The sequence below is a fragment of the Zophobas morio genome, unplaced genomic scaffold, assembly GCF_036711695.1.
Source record: "Zophobas morio isolate AGI-343-1 ecotype UQ-CSIRO unplaced genomic scaffold, CSIRO_AGI_Zmor_V1 ptg000062l, whole genome shotgun sequence".
Classification (NCBI taxonomy): domain Eukaryota; kingdom Metazoa; phylum Arthropoda; class Insecta; order Coleoptera; family Tenebrionidae; genus Zophobas; species Zophobas morio.
In genome coordinates, this window is record NW_026972167.1 from 11,342 (window position 1) to 27,638 (window position 16,297).

The 16,297-nt window shown below is 32.6% G+C and overlaps 1 protein-coding gene across 2 annotated transcripts; it reads right to left on the bottom strand.

Moving 5' to 3' along the window:
- Window positions 1-9,107: 9,107 nt before the first annotated feature.
- On the bottom strand, window positions 9,108-12,956 carry LOC135143509 (uncharacterized). Of its 2 annotated transcripts, XM_064075387.1 has the most exons (11): window positions 12,916-12,956; window positions 12,698-12,851; window positions 12,504-12,636; window positions 12,274-12,399; window positions 11,783-11,873; window positions 11,081-11,181; window positions 10,305-10,404; window positions 10,158-10,237; window positions 9,921-10,090; window positions 9,598-9,715; window positions 9,108-9,179 (listed from the first exon to the last, which is right to left on the bottom strand). In XM_064075387.1, the coding sequence occupies exons 2-10, from the start codon at window positions 12,841-12,843 to the stop codon at window positions 9,604-9,606; spliced, it is 1,059 nt and encodes a 352-aa protein (XP_063931457.1). In that variant the 5' UTR covers window positions 12,844-12,851; window positions 12,916-12,956; the 3' UTR covers window positions 9,108-9,179; window positions 9,598-9,603. The 2 variants fall into 2 exon arrangements, with proteins under 2 accessions (XP_063931457.1, XP_063931458.1); XM_064075388.1 differs by lacking the exon at window positions 9,598-9,715 and having other exon boundaries at window positions 9,129-9,179.
- Window positions 12,957-16,297: the final 3,341 nt, after the last annotated feature.

A 16,297-nucleotide genomic window follows, 5' to 3' on the forward strand; every position in this document is an offset into this window, starting at 1 on the left:
TTGAATTTAATATAAGATGAAAGAAACCTTTCAAGTTCTTGACTTAAATGAAGATTATCAAGTTTAAGTTTAGCAATTACAGTCCTTAATTCTAAGTTTCTTTAACGTTCTTTTAAAAATACTTGTAAAGTAGCATCATAGGGAAAATATTTTGAAAGGTATCCCCTATAAAATTATAATTAATAAATTAAAAAATATATATAGAGGAAAATTTTATTTTATATCATAACCGAACAAAGCTATTAAAATCTTTTTTTAAATCTTTATTAGAAGAAATATCATCCACTTGTCTTATAAGGTCCCTTAACACTGCAACAAAATTTTATAAATTAAAAAACGATACAAGAGCAAGAAAACCATTAGAATGAAGTAATCTTCTCTCGGTAAAATTTTGAAACATAAAACTGTTTAAGGGTAAAAGATAACCGGCTTCCGATTTTTTGGTAATGGACGCCACTTTGCAGTTTTATGAGATTTAATGCCAGAAATAGTATCCTTGTCGGTCACAAGCACTTACAGTTAAGCTAGTCCAGTATGGATGTTGGAGATATTGTATCTACCTCAACAGTGAAAAGGCGGTGGGTGTAAAAATAATATATTAAGCAACAGCCGTCCTTGGTTACCGCGTAACACTGGGATCAATGCATCACTAATATTTGGATGGGGGGGAGGTGATTAAGGCTGGAAAGATGTTAAAACTTTTTATTTTGTAGTTCTAAAAGTGTCCCCCACCTCTCGTGATAAAAGTGACTAATCGCCCTATCAGTTTATATTCCTCTCTTGCAAAAGTATTGTAATTTTAAAAATCTAAATGATGTTATTAAACGCAACCTACCTTAAGCTGAACCCTTCTACGCTTCGTTAAACACGTTAACAGAGAATTTACCAGCAAAAAAACCTTAGGAAATTTCTTGCTTGATGTCGGAAAGGCATTTGATAATGTTTCGTCTGTGGCTTTTATTTACATTATGCTTTTTCGAATTGCTCGTGTCTATAACTAATTTAATTAAATAATATTGAAAAAACAAAAAACTTTATATAAATGCGGTGCCCGCCTCATACGGCATTTTCCTTTCACTTCAAAACGTTCCTCAATGCTGATTACTTCTTTGCTTTTTTAAATTTAAAATGCAGACTCTATTATAAATTGACACTAGCAATGTTTGCAAACAATATTTCGACTATTTTCCTCTTTTAAATATGAATTATTATGCTCACGTTTTAGTTCTTCTCCCAAGGAAGTAACAAATGGTACTAGAAATGAAAGTTAAAATTCATGTCCTTAAGACAAAAGGTATATTGATATCTAGAAGGAAGAAAGCGCCCTGCCCCTTACCAACGGGGGCGACATCCAATGATTTCGAAAGCACGCCTATGGGATGAATTGAGTTGAAACACACGCATAACTTATGTTATAAACTAAGCTAAAAAGGCTGCAGCTTCTCTCTACACATATCTAAATCGGAAATGTAATGTTTGGTAAGTTCTCGATGTGAATTATCCGCTTAATTTAACATTAGCCTCTCCCGCCTGGGAGTATCGCTCTTCCCAGCTTATTAAAAAACACTTGCGGAATCTAAATAAGCTATTAAAAATGTCTGTAAATGAGAGCATAAAATCCGAGCCCTGCAAGAATTTATAGGGTATCTAGCGAAAAATATATGCGAAAAGACGGCATTGCATGTAAACCTTCTAGTTGATTGTTCAATTTCATAGGAGCTATCTGGCCTTACTAAATATTGAAATCTAAATCCGTCCTAATATAGTATATCGGAACTTCAATGTGATAATTTTTCAATTCCATGGACTGTATACATTAGGTTAGGAAATAAAGACACTTTAGTTTTATCTGCGTTCTGATATTTAGACAAATTAATAAATAAGTATAATTCAGCAGTATTATCCACAGGAATAAATCTGATTTTCCTGCCTTTTAATATTGAACGGAGAGTGTTATAGTGAGAAAGGGCAACATAGTTGCCGTGTGTCTTATACATGATATAATTCATTTATTATCACCTTGAGTATATGTACATATTTTTACGCTTTTTAAAACCACTACCTGGGATGGTTTCATTTTAGGTATAACGTTTATCTGGAATTTTGAAGACTAAAAAAAAAAAGTTAATTTTAGAGGGAGAAAATAAATGCTCCTCCATTAAAAGCAATTATAATTTCCTTGGTAAAAACAGTATCTCAAAATGAAGTGGGAAGTTACAACTAAGGAAAGCTAATGATAGTTTGAGTAGGTAAAAGTGAACGGTTGTGAGTAAGGCGCAAGTAAGAACTTCTAATATAAGTTTGTAAACATATATATTCAGCATAAAAAGGAGTGAAAGAAATCTTCAAAATGCAAGTTCTAAAATTTTGCTTGTCTAGATTAAATTTTAACACTTTCTATAAGGTTTTATCTGACCAGGAGCAAGTTGTTATTGGTAGAGCTTTAAACTGTTTTTGGTGGCAAAGTATAGGATAGCATTGGGATCGTAAAAGATAAAGTGCCCCTTAACAGTAAAAAAAAATCAAAGTTTACACATTAACCATAAATTGGCAGACGACATTAATAAACTCTAGAAGAAAACCTAAAGTAAATTTGGCACGAGATAACAGATAACTCAGAAAATCAGGTTCCTCTTATCTATATTGTAGTGGGGAAACCGGAGAGAGAACGGTCATGTGATCCTTTGTAAAGTATGAGATACCTCAGTCTTTGGTTTCTACCCATTGAAAAACCCCGTCTTTTGAAAGAACATCGTTAAAAAATTATTTTAAGCGTTTTAGCTTTAAAAGTAAATGTCCTTATTTTCCCGATAGAGGTAAAAAACTTATTTCAAAACATTGAGAATATAATTTGCAAAATAAGAAAAGTACAGATTTTTTGGGGGTATCCCATACCTCAAAACAATAATGGTACCATTATATTAAAAATAGAGAAAAAATAATATATTTAGATATAATTTAAAAAAAAAAAAGACAAAATAATAAAATAAAATAAAATAAATATAGGCGGAAGAAAGAGCTAGCTAAGTTAGATAAAAACCAACGTTTCAACGTTTACTTTTTTTTTAAATATATTATTTAATCTAAAATATCTTGACAGGTTTATAAATCATTATTGATTGAATATTAATATATTTAAAATATTGTAAACTAATATTTTTAGCCCACTAACGGAGGGTTAAATAAGCAATGTGCCGTGGAGTTTTATGACATTAAGGGCTAGAAGAAAAACTTTTTAAATATGCTTGGTAACGCAAAGGGTGTTTTATTAGCCCTACAGTAGTCACAGGGGGTCCCACAGATCTGTAAATTATTTTGTTTTCTGCATTTTCAGATAAAAGTTAAAGTTTAGTGGGAACCTGTGCCCTAATATCTCAATAAACAACGTGTTCAAAATTTACGGTATTTTTTATTTAATACAAAAGTAAACAATTTAAAACTCAAGGGGTCTGAGAGGTCTATTGCGACTACTAACGTCTAAATAAGAGGCGAGGCTACTATAGGGTTAACGAGTTTTGTTGAGAAATTTCTCGAAAACATTTTGCTTTCAAATGCCCAGACAAAGGAAGGGTCCAATTTACCGTATCACCAGTTGAATACTTAATGCACCTTTTAGTATTAAAAGGATGAAAAACCTATGTATTTATAAAAATTGTTTAACCAGCAGTAAAGGTAAAGTAGATCACTTTTAAAGTCAGTTAACTCTGGTAAAAGGGTTTAAGGTATGGTATTAGAATTAGGTTAGAAAGATGCAACGTTGCAAAAAGTGATGTAAAAGATTAGTAGGAAGGTGATAAATAAGGGGGTAAGAGTGAGTTGTGAATGAAAACGCGTAGAAGTGTTTGTTTGAAAACAAAAATGTAATAAAATATTATTAAGTTTTTCTATAAGCTTCAAATTACTCTATTGGAGCGAAGTGGGTCGTTAAGAAAAGGGGAGGCTTTAAAAAGGGAGAAAGACAATCTGTAGGAGAATTGTTGTTGAGCTGATAAAACCCTACTAGTACCTTAAGATTGTAACCCGACGCAAGCGTTGTTGTAATAAGAGCTTCTTTATACTAGTAATATGGGAGGTAGGTCTTTATCTCGCCTTTGTAAGTAAAAACCAAACTTTGCTTAAAGATATTACGGCATAACAGATAGAAAAGCTAATTGTTTCCTGGTTCATCAACCTACAAACTTGCGGGCTACATAAAACCTAGTTATTACAAACTCATAGTATAGACAGAACATAAAGATCAGAGGAATAGTAAAAAAAGGGGTTTAACAGCGAAAACGTGTGTATAGAATGCGCCAAGTCACGAACAGTCATATATGTAAGTTAAAGTACCGGGTGAAAACCATGCGATTGCAGAGAAACCAAAGCGAGCCTCTCGTTACACTTAAAAATTAAATCTTAGTTTTATACTCCGAATCAGTTGACTAAAGATGATGTTATAAAAATAGCAGAAATATTATGCGGTTTGCAAGAAGTGACATTATTGAAAAGTAACACAAGAGTGCGATATATACATATATATATATATGAGATTTGCATACAAGCGAAGCAAAACCCAGAGAAAAGTTGAACCTATGAAATCTTACGGGAGGGCCACTATAACAAATAGCAGTGGAGGGGAGGGGTATACACAAAACAAAAGGCAATTACGTTCGGGTCCTTGTGGTGATGGGTCGTTACTCAAGGTTTTTTTGGAATAAAGATTCCGGAAAGTTAAGCATTAAAATGGTAAAACGTATAAAAAGAAATTTTCTGCTGGAAAAAAACCTCAAACACTTAGTGGATCGAGAAACGGTCTTCACTTTTGGGGGACCCATAACATATAGAGGAAAGGAATACTTGTGCGCATATTATAACCACCAATTGCTATCAAGCGTACGAAATGGCTAAAAGAGTATTTAGACCTTGGAAAGGGGGGTGTTTAAAGCAAGCTTACAAGATAGGTTGGAAAAGGACTTGTTATTAGAGTTTTTACTGATTGTGATAGACTTCCAGATGTTTAAATGTAAGCCCCTTTTAGATGACGTGCGTTTAAAAAGAGTCGAGAATTTTTTAAGATTTGAACAAAAGATCTACGAATTTCTTAGTTTAAAATCTATTCGAGATCACCTCACATCGTGGAGTCACCTCCTTTAAGCAGGAAGAAAAGGAATGCGAATTGTCTTCATAGTAAAGACAAAGACTATTTTTCCCCTAACAATTTCTCCTTAAATCGTAAAATCCCGGACCTAGTAAACTAAAGATCCACTTTTAATTCAAACAAATTGACTTGAAAGACAAGAAAGGGTGAAAATTTGGTTCTTTTCTTTCTTTACGGCCAAAAATACTATTAATCGAGTTAAATGACTAAATTTTAAAGGCTAAAAAAGTCTGAATAATTTAGTAGAATTTGCGAGGAAAATTTTGACGTTGTGCTTTAAGCAGTTATAAGTGTCAGCTTAAAGCTACATTACTAGATCAAGCATTTAACCAAGAAAAGTTGAACTCGATTATATCGTGTTTAGAGGATATCTTTTACCAATAGATCGCTAACGTATAAAGAGTTTCTTTGGTCTTATTCTGACTTCCAAATGATGTGCTCAAAAAGTTTATAAAATTTGACCCGCTCAAGTTAACAATTTTCCGCGCATTGCTGCTGACACTTTAAAGGCTGCCCTTTAGCATTGGAAGCTAACAAAATCTTGCCTCCATCATTTTGTTCGTCCCTCGCCTAAAAAGGAGTCCCAAGCTGGGTCAAAAAGGTGTCGATCTCTATCTCCCTTAGAAGGTGCAGGGTCTTTAACTTACACCATTTTACCACTTTAACCGTTAGATTTTTCTCCATCTTCAAAAGTCGCTAGCGAAGATGGAACTCGTTATTCTGTAAATTTGCGGTAGCCTTTTAACTCATACCGTTCGAAGCCTCTCCAGAGTTTACTAGATAGAGAGCTCTTAATCTTAGATTCAAATATTTTTTCGAGACTTTTCTCTAGAACCGGAATTAAAGTCTCTATAAAATGGTTTTTTTTAATTAAGTATTAAACTTTAATATATATTTAAATAAAACAAGCCCCTGAAATATAATACGGAACGTTTAGAAGGTTTTTTGCTATAATGCTTTAACCCGAAGGGTAATAAGCTCTTTTAAGATGTCCAGGAAATACACCGACTACAAAGAGATATAATAAAATATATTTTAAGTGTTGTTTATTAACTAAAACTAAACAAAAACACTAAATAATATTAGATAAAAAGTTAAAACAAGCCAACGTAAATAAGTAGAAAAATCCGCTTTCACTGGTAAGATTTACATGCCCGTTAGGAGTAGAACGGTACAGTTATATACGAGTTATATAGAGTGATTAAGAACTAATGAGGACAAAGGCAGACTGACGACGTGTAAATTCTTAAAATTAGCTAAAGATATTTGCAAACTCAAAGAGATGGAAAAAAAGACTAACAACTACTTTAAAAGTAAAAGCTTACAACTATATTAATTAATTTATAAAGTTGACATACTAAAGCATGAGGAGCTAAAATCTGCTTAATCTGAATTCTAATTAAAAAAGAAGTCCTACACGTTCTGGAATCTTTAAAGCGGTAAGGAGTCGTGATCTCCTACAACGAGCTTAAGCCCTGGCGTCATAGGTTATGTATTGAATAAACAAATAGTTGGGACGAGTTAAGCAGCCCTTCACATTGTGACTTTATTCAATGAACGTTTTAACTTCAGTTCACGGTGCAAGGGAGCACTCCGAACAAACCATGGAGTATTTGTAATGTTCGGAACAGCCGATTAAATGGCTTAAAGCTGCTTTATGTTCAGTTGATTACCATACGGCCACACTATGACTGAATAAGCCGAAGTCAGCTGAATTATTTAAAAATAAAGTTCAAGTTTGTTGTTCACTGAAAAAGGATTCTTTTTACATAAAGTTTTGTAAATGCTAAAACTCGCTTTATTGTGATAACGCCAAGAAATTGCTTGTCGATCTGACCACTAAAGTATTGGAACCCTTGTGCCATGACATATGATTTGTCTTACATCTCCTCTTCGATACAATTATAGCTTTGCTCTCTAATGGGTTAACTGTAGATCGCAACTGGTCAAACCATATCTCAAGTGCAGAAGCATACGTTTCAAGGGTTTTAGAAGTAGAGAAAAATATTTGAAGAAGGCGTAATCTACGTTGTATCATCCGCAAACTGACAAAAAAGTGTAGATATTCGCAGGTCTGGGTGTACGAGATGTAAAAAGTAAATGAGATGAGATATAGCAGCGAGTCCTCTGGAATTGTTATAACCAGTTTTTCTATAATATAGCTAGCTTTTTTTACTCCGACATAAAGTGCCCTGTGGTTCAAAAAAGAGTGAAGAAACGAAAGCGTTTATCTGGCATCTTTAGGATTGATAGTTTCATTAAAGTTTAGTGTCCCTAACCCTGTAGAATGTTTTTTTAATATCTAAAAAAGAATGCCCATGTCGATTTATTATAATGTAATCCTTTCGCAAAGTGTCCGGAAAAACGCAAAAGCTGCTACGGGTAGAGTGACCCTTCGGAATCCTAACTGAAACTCTAATAGAGTACTTTCCACGTACTTTTATAATCAAGTATTATTGTTTCGGCTTTTTACCAATACATAATAAAGGTAGGTAGGTAGTCTTTAGAATTTGGGTACACGACTGTCGCCGTTTCCCATCGTACAAGAAATGTAAAGTATCGAAACTAAAACCGTAAAGTTCTCGTTGCATTGCAATATTCATTATAAGCGCTTAGCATAGGTTGTTTTGCCTTGGGAGCGAGGGCGCAAAGTAAAACTTTTTTACTTTACGAGTTGTGGTCTTCCAAAGCTGCGTGCGTTTTCGTTGCTTCTCAAAATATCTAAATCTGGTGGTGCAATTTTAAGTTTTAGTAGGTTCTTTAGGGCGGTAGTAGTCATTGCTCGAGTGATTGCTTGCCTTCCCAGGAAGAGGGAGGGACAGCAGTTTTTTTTCGTCGCCTTCCATTAGGACTTCTGAGGTGCGTTTTTATAGGTTAATAATGGAACCTGCGCTGAGCTTGTGTCCTTTAATCAGAGGATTATCTACTATAGAAACATCACATTATCTTTTCTAGTTCCCTAATTTGATCTTATATGAGCCAATTATGCTTATATGTCACGATTGGTAGCGTTTATACCACCAGCTTATTTCTTAAATCGAAGTCACCAGTAACCTTATATTCAGTTAAGCCCCAATAGGATCCTGACCTTATTAGTAAAGCGATGCTTCCACCTTTTAGAAGCAAGGCTTAAATAATTTATTTTAAAAGAGAGGCCTCTTAGCGCCAGTGCAAAATTAATCAGGCTTAATTATTTTAACAGCTAGGGATATCAGCGCCACGATCATTTGAGAAAGTGTTATACATGCACTACTAATCAAGGCACAGTCAATTGAGTATGCACTTATACGCAATAAGAGCTACTATTTTGTCATTTTTTGCTCGTTCTTATAGCTTGATATATGAAAACTAACAAAGTTTACATAAAACCATTTTTTTTAATTTGCCATAATTTAAAGTATAAGAGGACTTTACAGTCCTCTTTTTGTTAACTTTTACAGCGTGACACCCGCTTTAAAGTTAATAAACAAGTTATGATACTAGTATACACGACGCTGGCCTTGTATGCCAGCCGTGGCAAAATACACTCGGGTCTTGTTATTTCCAAGCGCATTAGCTAACAAGAGCCTTTTAACTTTGTTAATATTGATTTAGTATTCCTTAAAAAATAATTCTAAAATTTCGGAAGCGTTTAAAAAAGTGACACTCAAGACGAGTCATTAACTATATTTTATAAAATTATTCGGACACTTGATGGTAGCTAAATCATTAAAACTTTAAAAATTGAGGCGTGTTTGTTTTACTAACTTATTAGAATCTGAAACTAGGTATGCCGATGATCGCTTGACCTGCAGAAATGGGCTTCTTAAAATAGTATTTTTTTGTCATAACTGACTTAAGTCTCTACTTTATAAAGCGGAGATATCTTTCTGACTATTACAAACGGCTATAATTTTTTAATGTAATTTTTCATTTAAGAACTTATTTTTAAATGTATTTTTTTCACTTTTCTTGCAGTCCGTTAAAGTATTATTCTTTTTTCCAAGTGAAGCCCATATTAATGTTTCTACACTGTCATCTACTGCAGTTTTCATAGTCTCTCCTACAGATAAACAGAAAAAGTAAATTTTTATAGAGAAAATTCAAGGAAGTTAAATGAATAACACATATATACTTGAGACCAATAGATGTACAGACACAAAATGTTTCAACAAACCTCACTTGATTATTTTTAATGGAAGACTTTGTTTTATTTAATCTTGAGTCGATGATAGTTTATCAAAAAAGTAAAACAAAAAATAAATACACCAATGAAACCCATATAAAGGTTTTTGAAGGATTTTATTGCCGAATATAATAAATTAAAACTAAGTCCATGGATGATAATAAACTTTAAAAAAAAAAATAAGAATTTAATATGGCTTTATCATAAAAACTAAATTATACCGCATTTACTGGATAAAAAGTAAATGAAAGAGAGCCTTTCTAAGAAAAGTAAAAAGTTTATAGGCAAGCAGTACCGAATTCTACCTCCAACGTAAAAAAATACGAAGGAATTTAATGAACAACGATTTTAAATATCGACAAATATTCAGCGGAAAAAAATACTCGAAGCGTTTATCGGTCAGCTCTTCAGCGCTAAAAAAAATAATGCAATAGTGAAATGGCACGTGATGATACTTAATTACACCGTAAATATCGATTTTTTGTTCTTGTGTAAAACTTTTCAGCTTACTAAACATTATTCAACAACCCTATATCATGCAGAACCATTTAGTATATCTAATCAACTCGCGTATCCTGAATCGAACAAGAAGAGAACAAAAGCGTAAACATCCAAAACCATGTTGGCTGACGAACAACCCACGGACGACTCGAAACCTCTTCAATGGTGAGGCGAGAGTGGGGCGTCTTGTTTAACAGACCCTTTAAAAGCTCCTTTAGGAGGGAATTTGCCTTCCGAAACTTCGGGAAGGTAAGTGGCCGGCTCATAATACAGTGATGCAGTCTCCCCTGAGAGTAGTTTTGGTAAAAAATACTCTTTTCAACGTGAAAAGGACTACAAACAATATATAAGCACCAGAGAGCTTGATTCGTGGGCTTGAGTGTGGAGAATATCGAAGGGGAACCGGCCATAGACGAACAAATAGAGGCAAATTCCTGTGAGAGAGAGAAAAATATGACTAAAGTTCGCCATTTATTGCAGTTTGCCAGTCGTAAGCCAAACCTGCAGCCCAAATATCCACAGCAAAAGTTACTGGAGTATTGTTATCAGCAATGCACAACTCCGGAGAATAAAAGGCCGGTGTGCCAGCCGACGTCTTGATCTAAACGAAAAAAATTAAAATAAAAGTAGTATTCAAAGCCTGGTGAAACTGTCACTCATAACGGAAGTCGTAAACCCACCACGCCCCCCCACCCATACTATTGTAAAGATTAACGTCGCTCTCCCGCGCGTTAACGGCGGACCAAGCCAATGTCGCCTTTTCCTACTGGCTGGGAGCCCCGTAATAGTACCCACAATTTCTTCGGGTAAAAATTATTATATATAATTATTAAAGTTAATGAATTGGTTATTGACATCACAATAAACCCAGCTGTTATGGGAAGCGAAAAACTTGGAAGTTCCAATGGTGCTGGACTTTCTTAAATTAATGAAGTAATCCTTAATTTATACAAGCACACACGCGCCTTCTATAAATCCCAATCACAGAAAAGAATGAAATTTGTAACCATAAAGGTTAGTATCAGGAGAGCGCGTATTTAGTGGATGGCAAAGAGCAGAGGTTTCTCTGCGAATGCTGCAAAAGAAACGGTTAGGCGTACATCTAATATTTAATGGAGACTGGCTTGCGAAATTATAATACCCGAGGTAAGTAACAGTTAAACACAAAAGTTAAGCACGTAAACTAAAGAAAAGGAGAAAAGTAAAATATATATAAAAAAAGTTGTTACATAAAGTCGCAATGATATAAACAACGATTAACAGAAATGCAAACGAGCCTTTTTCCCAGCAAGTTGTGCGGAGTTGAAATCTGCGATTTTCAGGATATTATTGTCAGAAAGTAAAAGGTTTTCGGGCTTAATATCTCTGTGGATGATTTCTTTTTCAGAAGGAAGTTAAGGATAATCAAAGTATGGAAAAGTTAAAATAATTTAGAAAGCACAATTACACCCGCAGCTTATTATAACAAGAAAAAATATTACTAGAAATATACAATGTACTGACATTTTTTTAAGAAAATGTTCACTACTCAAAATTTTTTTTAGAAGAAAAAACTACTTTTTTTTAATGGGGAGGTAAAAATTAATAAACCCGAAACAGTGTAGAGCAGCACATGTTTCAGAAGCTATCAATCTTAGTGTTTGCTTTTTTTCATGACCAACCTTTACTAATCTCTACGTCACGATTTCAGGCTCCGTTATATAATGTAGCATACTTTAAAAAAGTTTCAATTTTATTAATTTTTTGTTTATAAGCGACTCCGCTCCTTATTATAATAAGCTCTATTAATGGGCGAAATTTATTTCGTTGCTTGAATTTAGAGAATAATAAAGAAGTTTTAAACTACTAGTAATTTTTTAGAAGCTTTTTAGAGTTAACGTAAATAAAAAAAATAGAATTTCACCTTTACAATAAAAACTATAATATAAAATTAATTAAACTTAAATTGAACTGTTTATGAATTGAGATTCAATCTTTACCAAGCCCATGCAAATATTTTAATCCTGAAACAAGATGACCAAAATATTTGTGAGCCTCCTTAATACTTAAAACAGGCTCCCCTTTTTCATCCTAAAAAAAGTTAATTAAATAAGAATAATTTTGTGAAAAATAGACATTTAAACACGATGATAATATATTATTAACATTTAATCAGTTTATGATAATACAAATAATGTTATTTTAAAATTTTAGATGAGCCTACATTTATAGTTGTTCGGTGAATAACTTAGATTTATGGACTTAATATATTACTATAAATACAACATTTAATAAAGCAACTACACCAAGTTAAGTATAAACCAAAAAAAAATTAAAAAGAAGACAAAATAGCACACCTCAAGTAGTTGGTAGTAACCGGTCAAGGTAATTTTATAGTAAAGAAAATATTTGTTATATTACAGGAGGTATTCAGTTAAAACAAGAATTTTAGGTAAAAAAAAGAAAATAACTCAAGATAAACTATAAATACTTTATAATTAACGCAGCCGCGGCTCAAATAGTCCATAAACATATATGCTTTAGATTCTTGTGGCAGATCCACCACTTCCCACACTCGTACAACGTTAGGATGTTGTAGTTTTTTCATTATATCAATCTATTAAATAAAAATATACCCTTTAATTATTACTTTTCTAAGAAAGGCAATAGAGACTAGTAAGTCGAAAACTTAAGGCACACGAAATAAACTAGTAAAACTACCTCCATTTTTATAGATTCTAAGTAAGCCTTTCCAAAACTACCGAAATGTCTTTTCCTCGGTTTTCTACATATTTTGACTGCGTAAGCGTTTCCTCTCTCGTCAATACATAGTTTTACTTTACCAAATTGGCCCCTTATAGTTTAGAATTAAAGTGGATCAATATTTTATTTAAGGCGAATAAACAAGGACACACCTTCCAATCTCTCCAACAACTTTATACTGGTTATAGTATTTGTGTGTATCGGTTCTAATTCTTATTAGCATCTTAGTCAACTTGGCAACAGTCGGAAGCATATCAATTTTTCTAACTCCTTCAGAATCGCTTTTATTATCATACATTTAGACACCTATATATATAAGAAGTTACTTTTAGCATGGACATACAGATATGTATCGTAAAGAAGTAATTACATGATCCTTACGGACCTACTGAGAGAAAACATTTATGTCTGCAGAACAAGAAAAAACTACAAAACATCACTGATAGTCAGTAACCTTTATATATAGTAAATCTTTATGCTTATTGGTAGAGTAATTTACTGTCTACTGATAACGTTTCGTTGGCTGGAAAAATAAGCTCAAAAATTCAGGTAAAGCTACCTTTAGTAGTTATTTACATCAAATTTTGTACAAAAAGTGTTGATTTAATACGAATTATGCACCTTAAAATGAGTAAAAATCTCTCAAGGATAAAGCTTCAAGGTTGAACGTTGAAAACGCATAGCTTTAGTTTCTGGTGTTAGAGGTATATAGGCAAATCAAGCACAAATCCCTAATATCCTTTAAAATTTAATTTATGTAAGATAAATAACTTTATTGTACTTAAAGTTTTTTTAAAATTCCTGAATTTAGAGTGCAAATTGCAATTTAGAATTACAAGTTTGCAAAAGAGGAGAATTCCTCTACATTTTAGTGACCAACAGCAACTCTAGTTTATAATTAAAATAAGATATACTAAATTATTGGCCGAAAAGACTTATGGATACGCTGTAGAGTTAACCAATTTTGTTTACAGGCTTTAGGAAAATATGTTTACTGAACAAATAACACAAATAAGAATTTTTCTATAGTAAGGTGACCAACGGCCAAGTACATAGTTATACTTAGATTAGATGATAACCAAAGTTTTAGCGTGACTAATTAAATAATAATCTTAAGCTAAAGCCAAAAGTTTTTTTAGATGAACAGAAAAAGCGCATTACGTTGTCTAGTATTCATATCTAAAATAAAAGCAAGACTTTTGTGAATGTATAGGAGGCAGACATTATTACGAGAGATTGAGAAGACCTACAGTAGTCCAGTATATGAGATTCTATGGACGCATTCAGTGCTCTAAATTTTTATATAAGACAAGTTTATTTGTATGGTCTAAACTTTATGAATGTATAGGATGCAGGCATTATTACGAGTAATTGGCAAGGTCTACAGTAGTTCAGTGTATGATTCTAGGGACGCATTCACTGCTCTAAACTTTTTATAAGACAAGTTTATATGTATGGTCTAAAGCTTTCAGTTTTTTATTAAACCTTACTTGTATAATTACTATCTTTTATACTACTGAATACTAAAACAATTTTTTCTTCTAAACTTCCACTAGACTTTCATTTTTTCAATCAAAATTACAAGCCCCTTTGAAAGTTCATCGACCCTGCATTCGAAACGGTTTAAAACACAGAATTACTGGTTTAACACTCGGTATTGATAACCAAACAGATATACAATTTTTTAATCAATTTTTAATCTAAAAAGTGGCCTTTGCCGAGCCAAAATTTTACATTTCATTTATAATCTATAAATAGAAAGATGTCCACTTGTGGTTTTAAATGTCGGTTAAAGCCTTATTAACTCAATTACCATATTTGGTTAACAATTTTGTCTGAAATTTTTTTTTTAAACTAATTTATTTACTTAGGATAGGAGTTTTCCTCGTAGATACATAAATTTGTAGATAAAACATTCAGCTCATCCTTCTCTTTAATATGTATTCGTAAAAATAGTTTAGTAAATATTCTATATCTTTTTACAGCAACGCATTTGAACTTTGTATTTTTGGTGCGATGTCTGTTTGTAACTTTTTACTAGTGTAAAGTTCCTTTTATTACAGTGCGCTTAAAGTACTCCCTACTAAGTTGAAGAGTTTTTAAACAACTTGTAAATACTGTTATAAGTCTGACTGGGGTTTATCTATCCAATAAGTTTATTTGTTCCGCATTCCATCATATTAAAAACTACCTAAGGATATAATTAAATTAATGGTTTTAAGAAAAGATAACTTGTTTACGCTCCAAAAAATCTTCGTTTAAGTAATTTAAATAACAATCTTCTTATCAATTAACTAAGTAATTATTACCCTTATAAAACATTGTAAGCACCCTGACATTAAATTAAAATGCCTTCCAGGCCTGAGATTTTACGTTATAGACCGCTATGCTTCCAATGAAAGCAAGTGAAGCAAGCTTTCCTAGTAACTGACGTCAGGTTTTAGTAAAAGAGCAATAATATTATAAAATCTCAGAAGCCAAGTTTACTTATACTTAATAATTTTTGTCTATTATCAAAAAAAAGTTAGGACTTGACTTCTTCCTCCTTTTTTTATTAATTATTTTGATTTTATAGAAATATATGATGTAAGGTTGTTGAAATCTCTGTAACTAAATTCCGGTCTCTAAATCTTATTCTAAACTAAAGTTTATTCATAATTTTTTTCTTTAAAACATAAAAGTTTCATTAAAAAAAAAAATTAAAATTTTTATGTTTTAACCTCCTATGATGCAAAGAAAAAATAATGTCGTTTATATGAGAGTAGCGTTAAAGGGTAATTCACATGTGATAAAGTTTGGCTCGCAAACCTGCTGTAGTTTTTCTTCTTCGTTTGTTGTACAGTGGGTTTGATGCGCTTGGAGAGCCGATGGCAATGTAATTAATTCACAGAACTTTCAAGTACTTTGACTTACCTATATTGTATAACTATAATGTTTTCAATATACCTTATGTTATTTATTATTACTTTAATGTCTAAACATTCATCTCAAAGACTCACAGCCTGCAACTCAATTGAAAAAAAAAACAGCTTTACGCGTTATTGCTTTATTAGATAGTCACATAGGCGACTTAAAATCCAGTTTATCATGATTGTGCAGACATATAAGGGAAGTATTAGCCCTTTTACCGTAGTATAACTGGAAGAAAGAACTTATAAGATTTTCCGCTATAATGTTAGAAAGCTAAACTCACACCTTTACTAATTTAGTAACGAGTATTCAAGAGTTGTGGTTCTATCAGAACCGTCTGCAAAAATTCTATTAAAAGACTGTTTACTTACAAAAAATGGCCTTCACAACACAAGGACCTCACAGGTATTACTTCTGGAGTAAGCAGCTCTTAATTTGATATATAGAAAATTTTGCTCTTTTATTATCACTTGTTTAAAACTCCCTCTCTTCTCGCGTAGTATTTAAGTATACCGCCTGAAATGTAGGTAGGGAAGATTGACAAGAACAAACTAATTGCGTTGCTTGCCATATATACAAACAAACGCACTCTGAATCAACCACAAAACCTAGCTCCCGCGCAATCTTTAGCGTAAACAGAAAAGCTGTTTGTGGGGGCACATGCTAGAAACATACAGGAACATTCTGCTAACATAGTTTCTAAACTTTATTTCTGTTTGAGTCTGCAGTATAAACAAAAATATTAGGTTAACAAACGGAAATAACAAATATCCAAAAAAATAGATATTAAAAGTAAAAAGGAATGAAAAGCAATGAGTACAAAACAGTATTAGTAACGAGCA

Coding starts and splice junctions, on each gene's coding strand:
- LOC135143509 (XM_064075387.1), bottom strand. CDS start 12,843: ATGTATGATAATAAAAGCGATTCTGAAGGAGTTAGAAAAATTGATATG. Junction 11,874..12,273: donor GCGGCTGCGTTAATTATAAA/GTATTTATAGTT, acceptor AACTTTTTTTAG/GATGAAAAAGGGGAGCCTGT. Junction 10,238..10,304: donor TGTGGATATTTGGGCTGCAG/GTTTGGCTTACG, acceptor TCTCTCTCACAG/GAATTTGCCTCTATTTGTTC.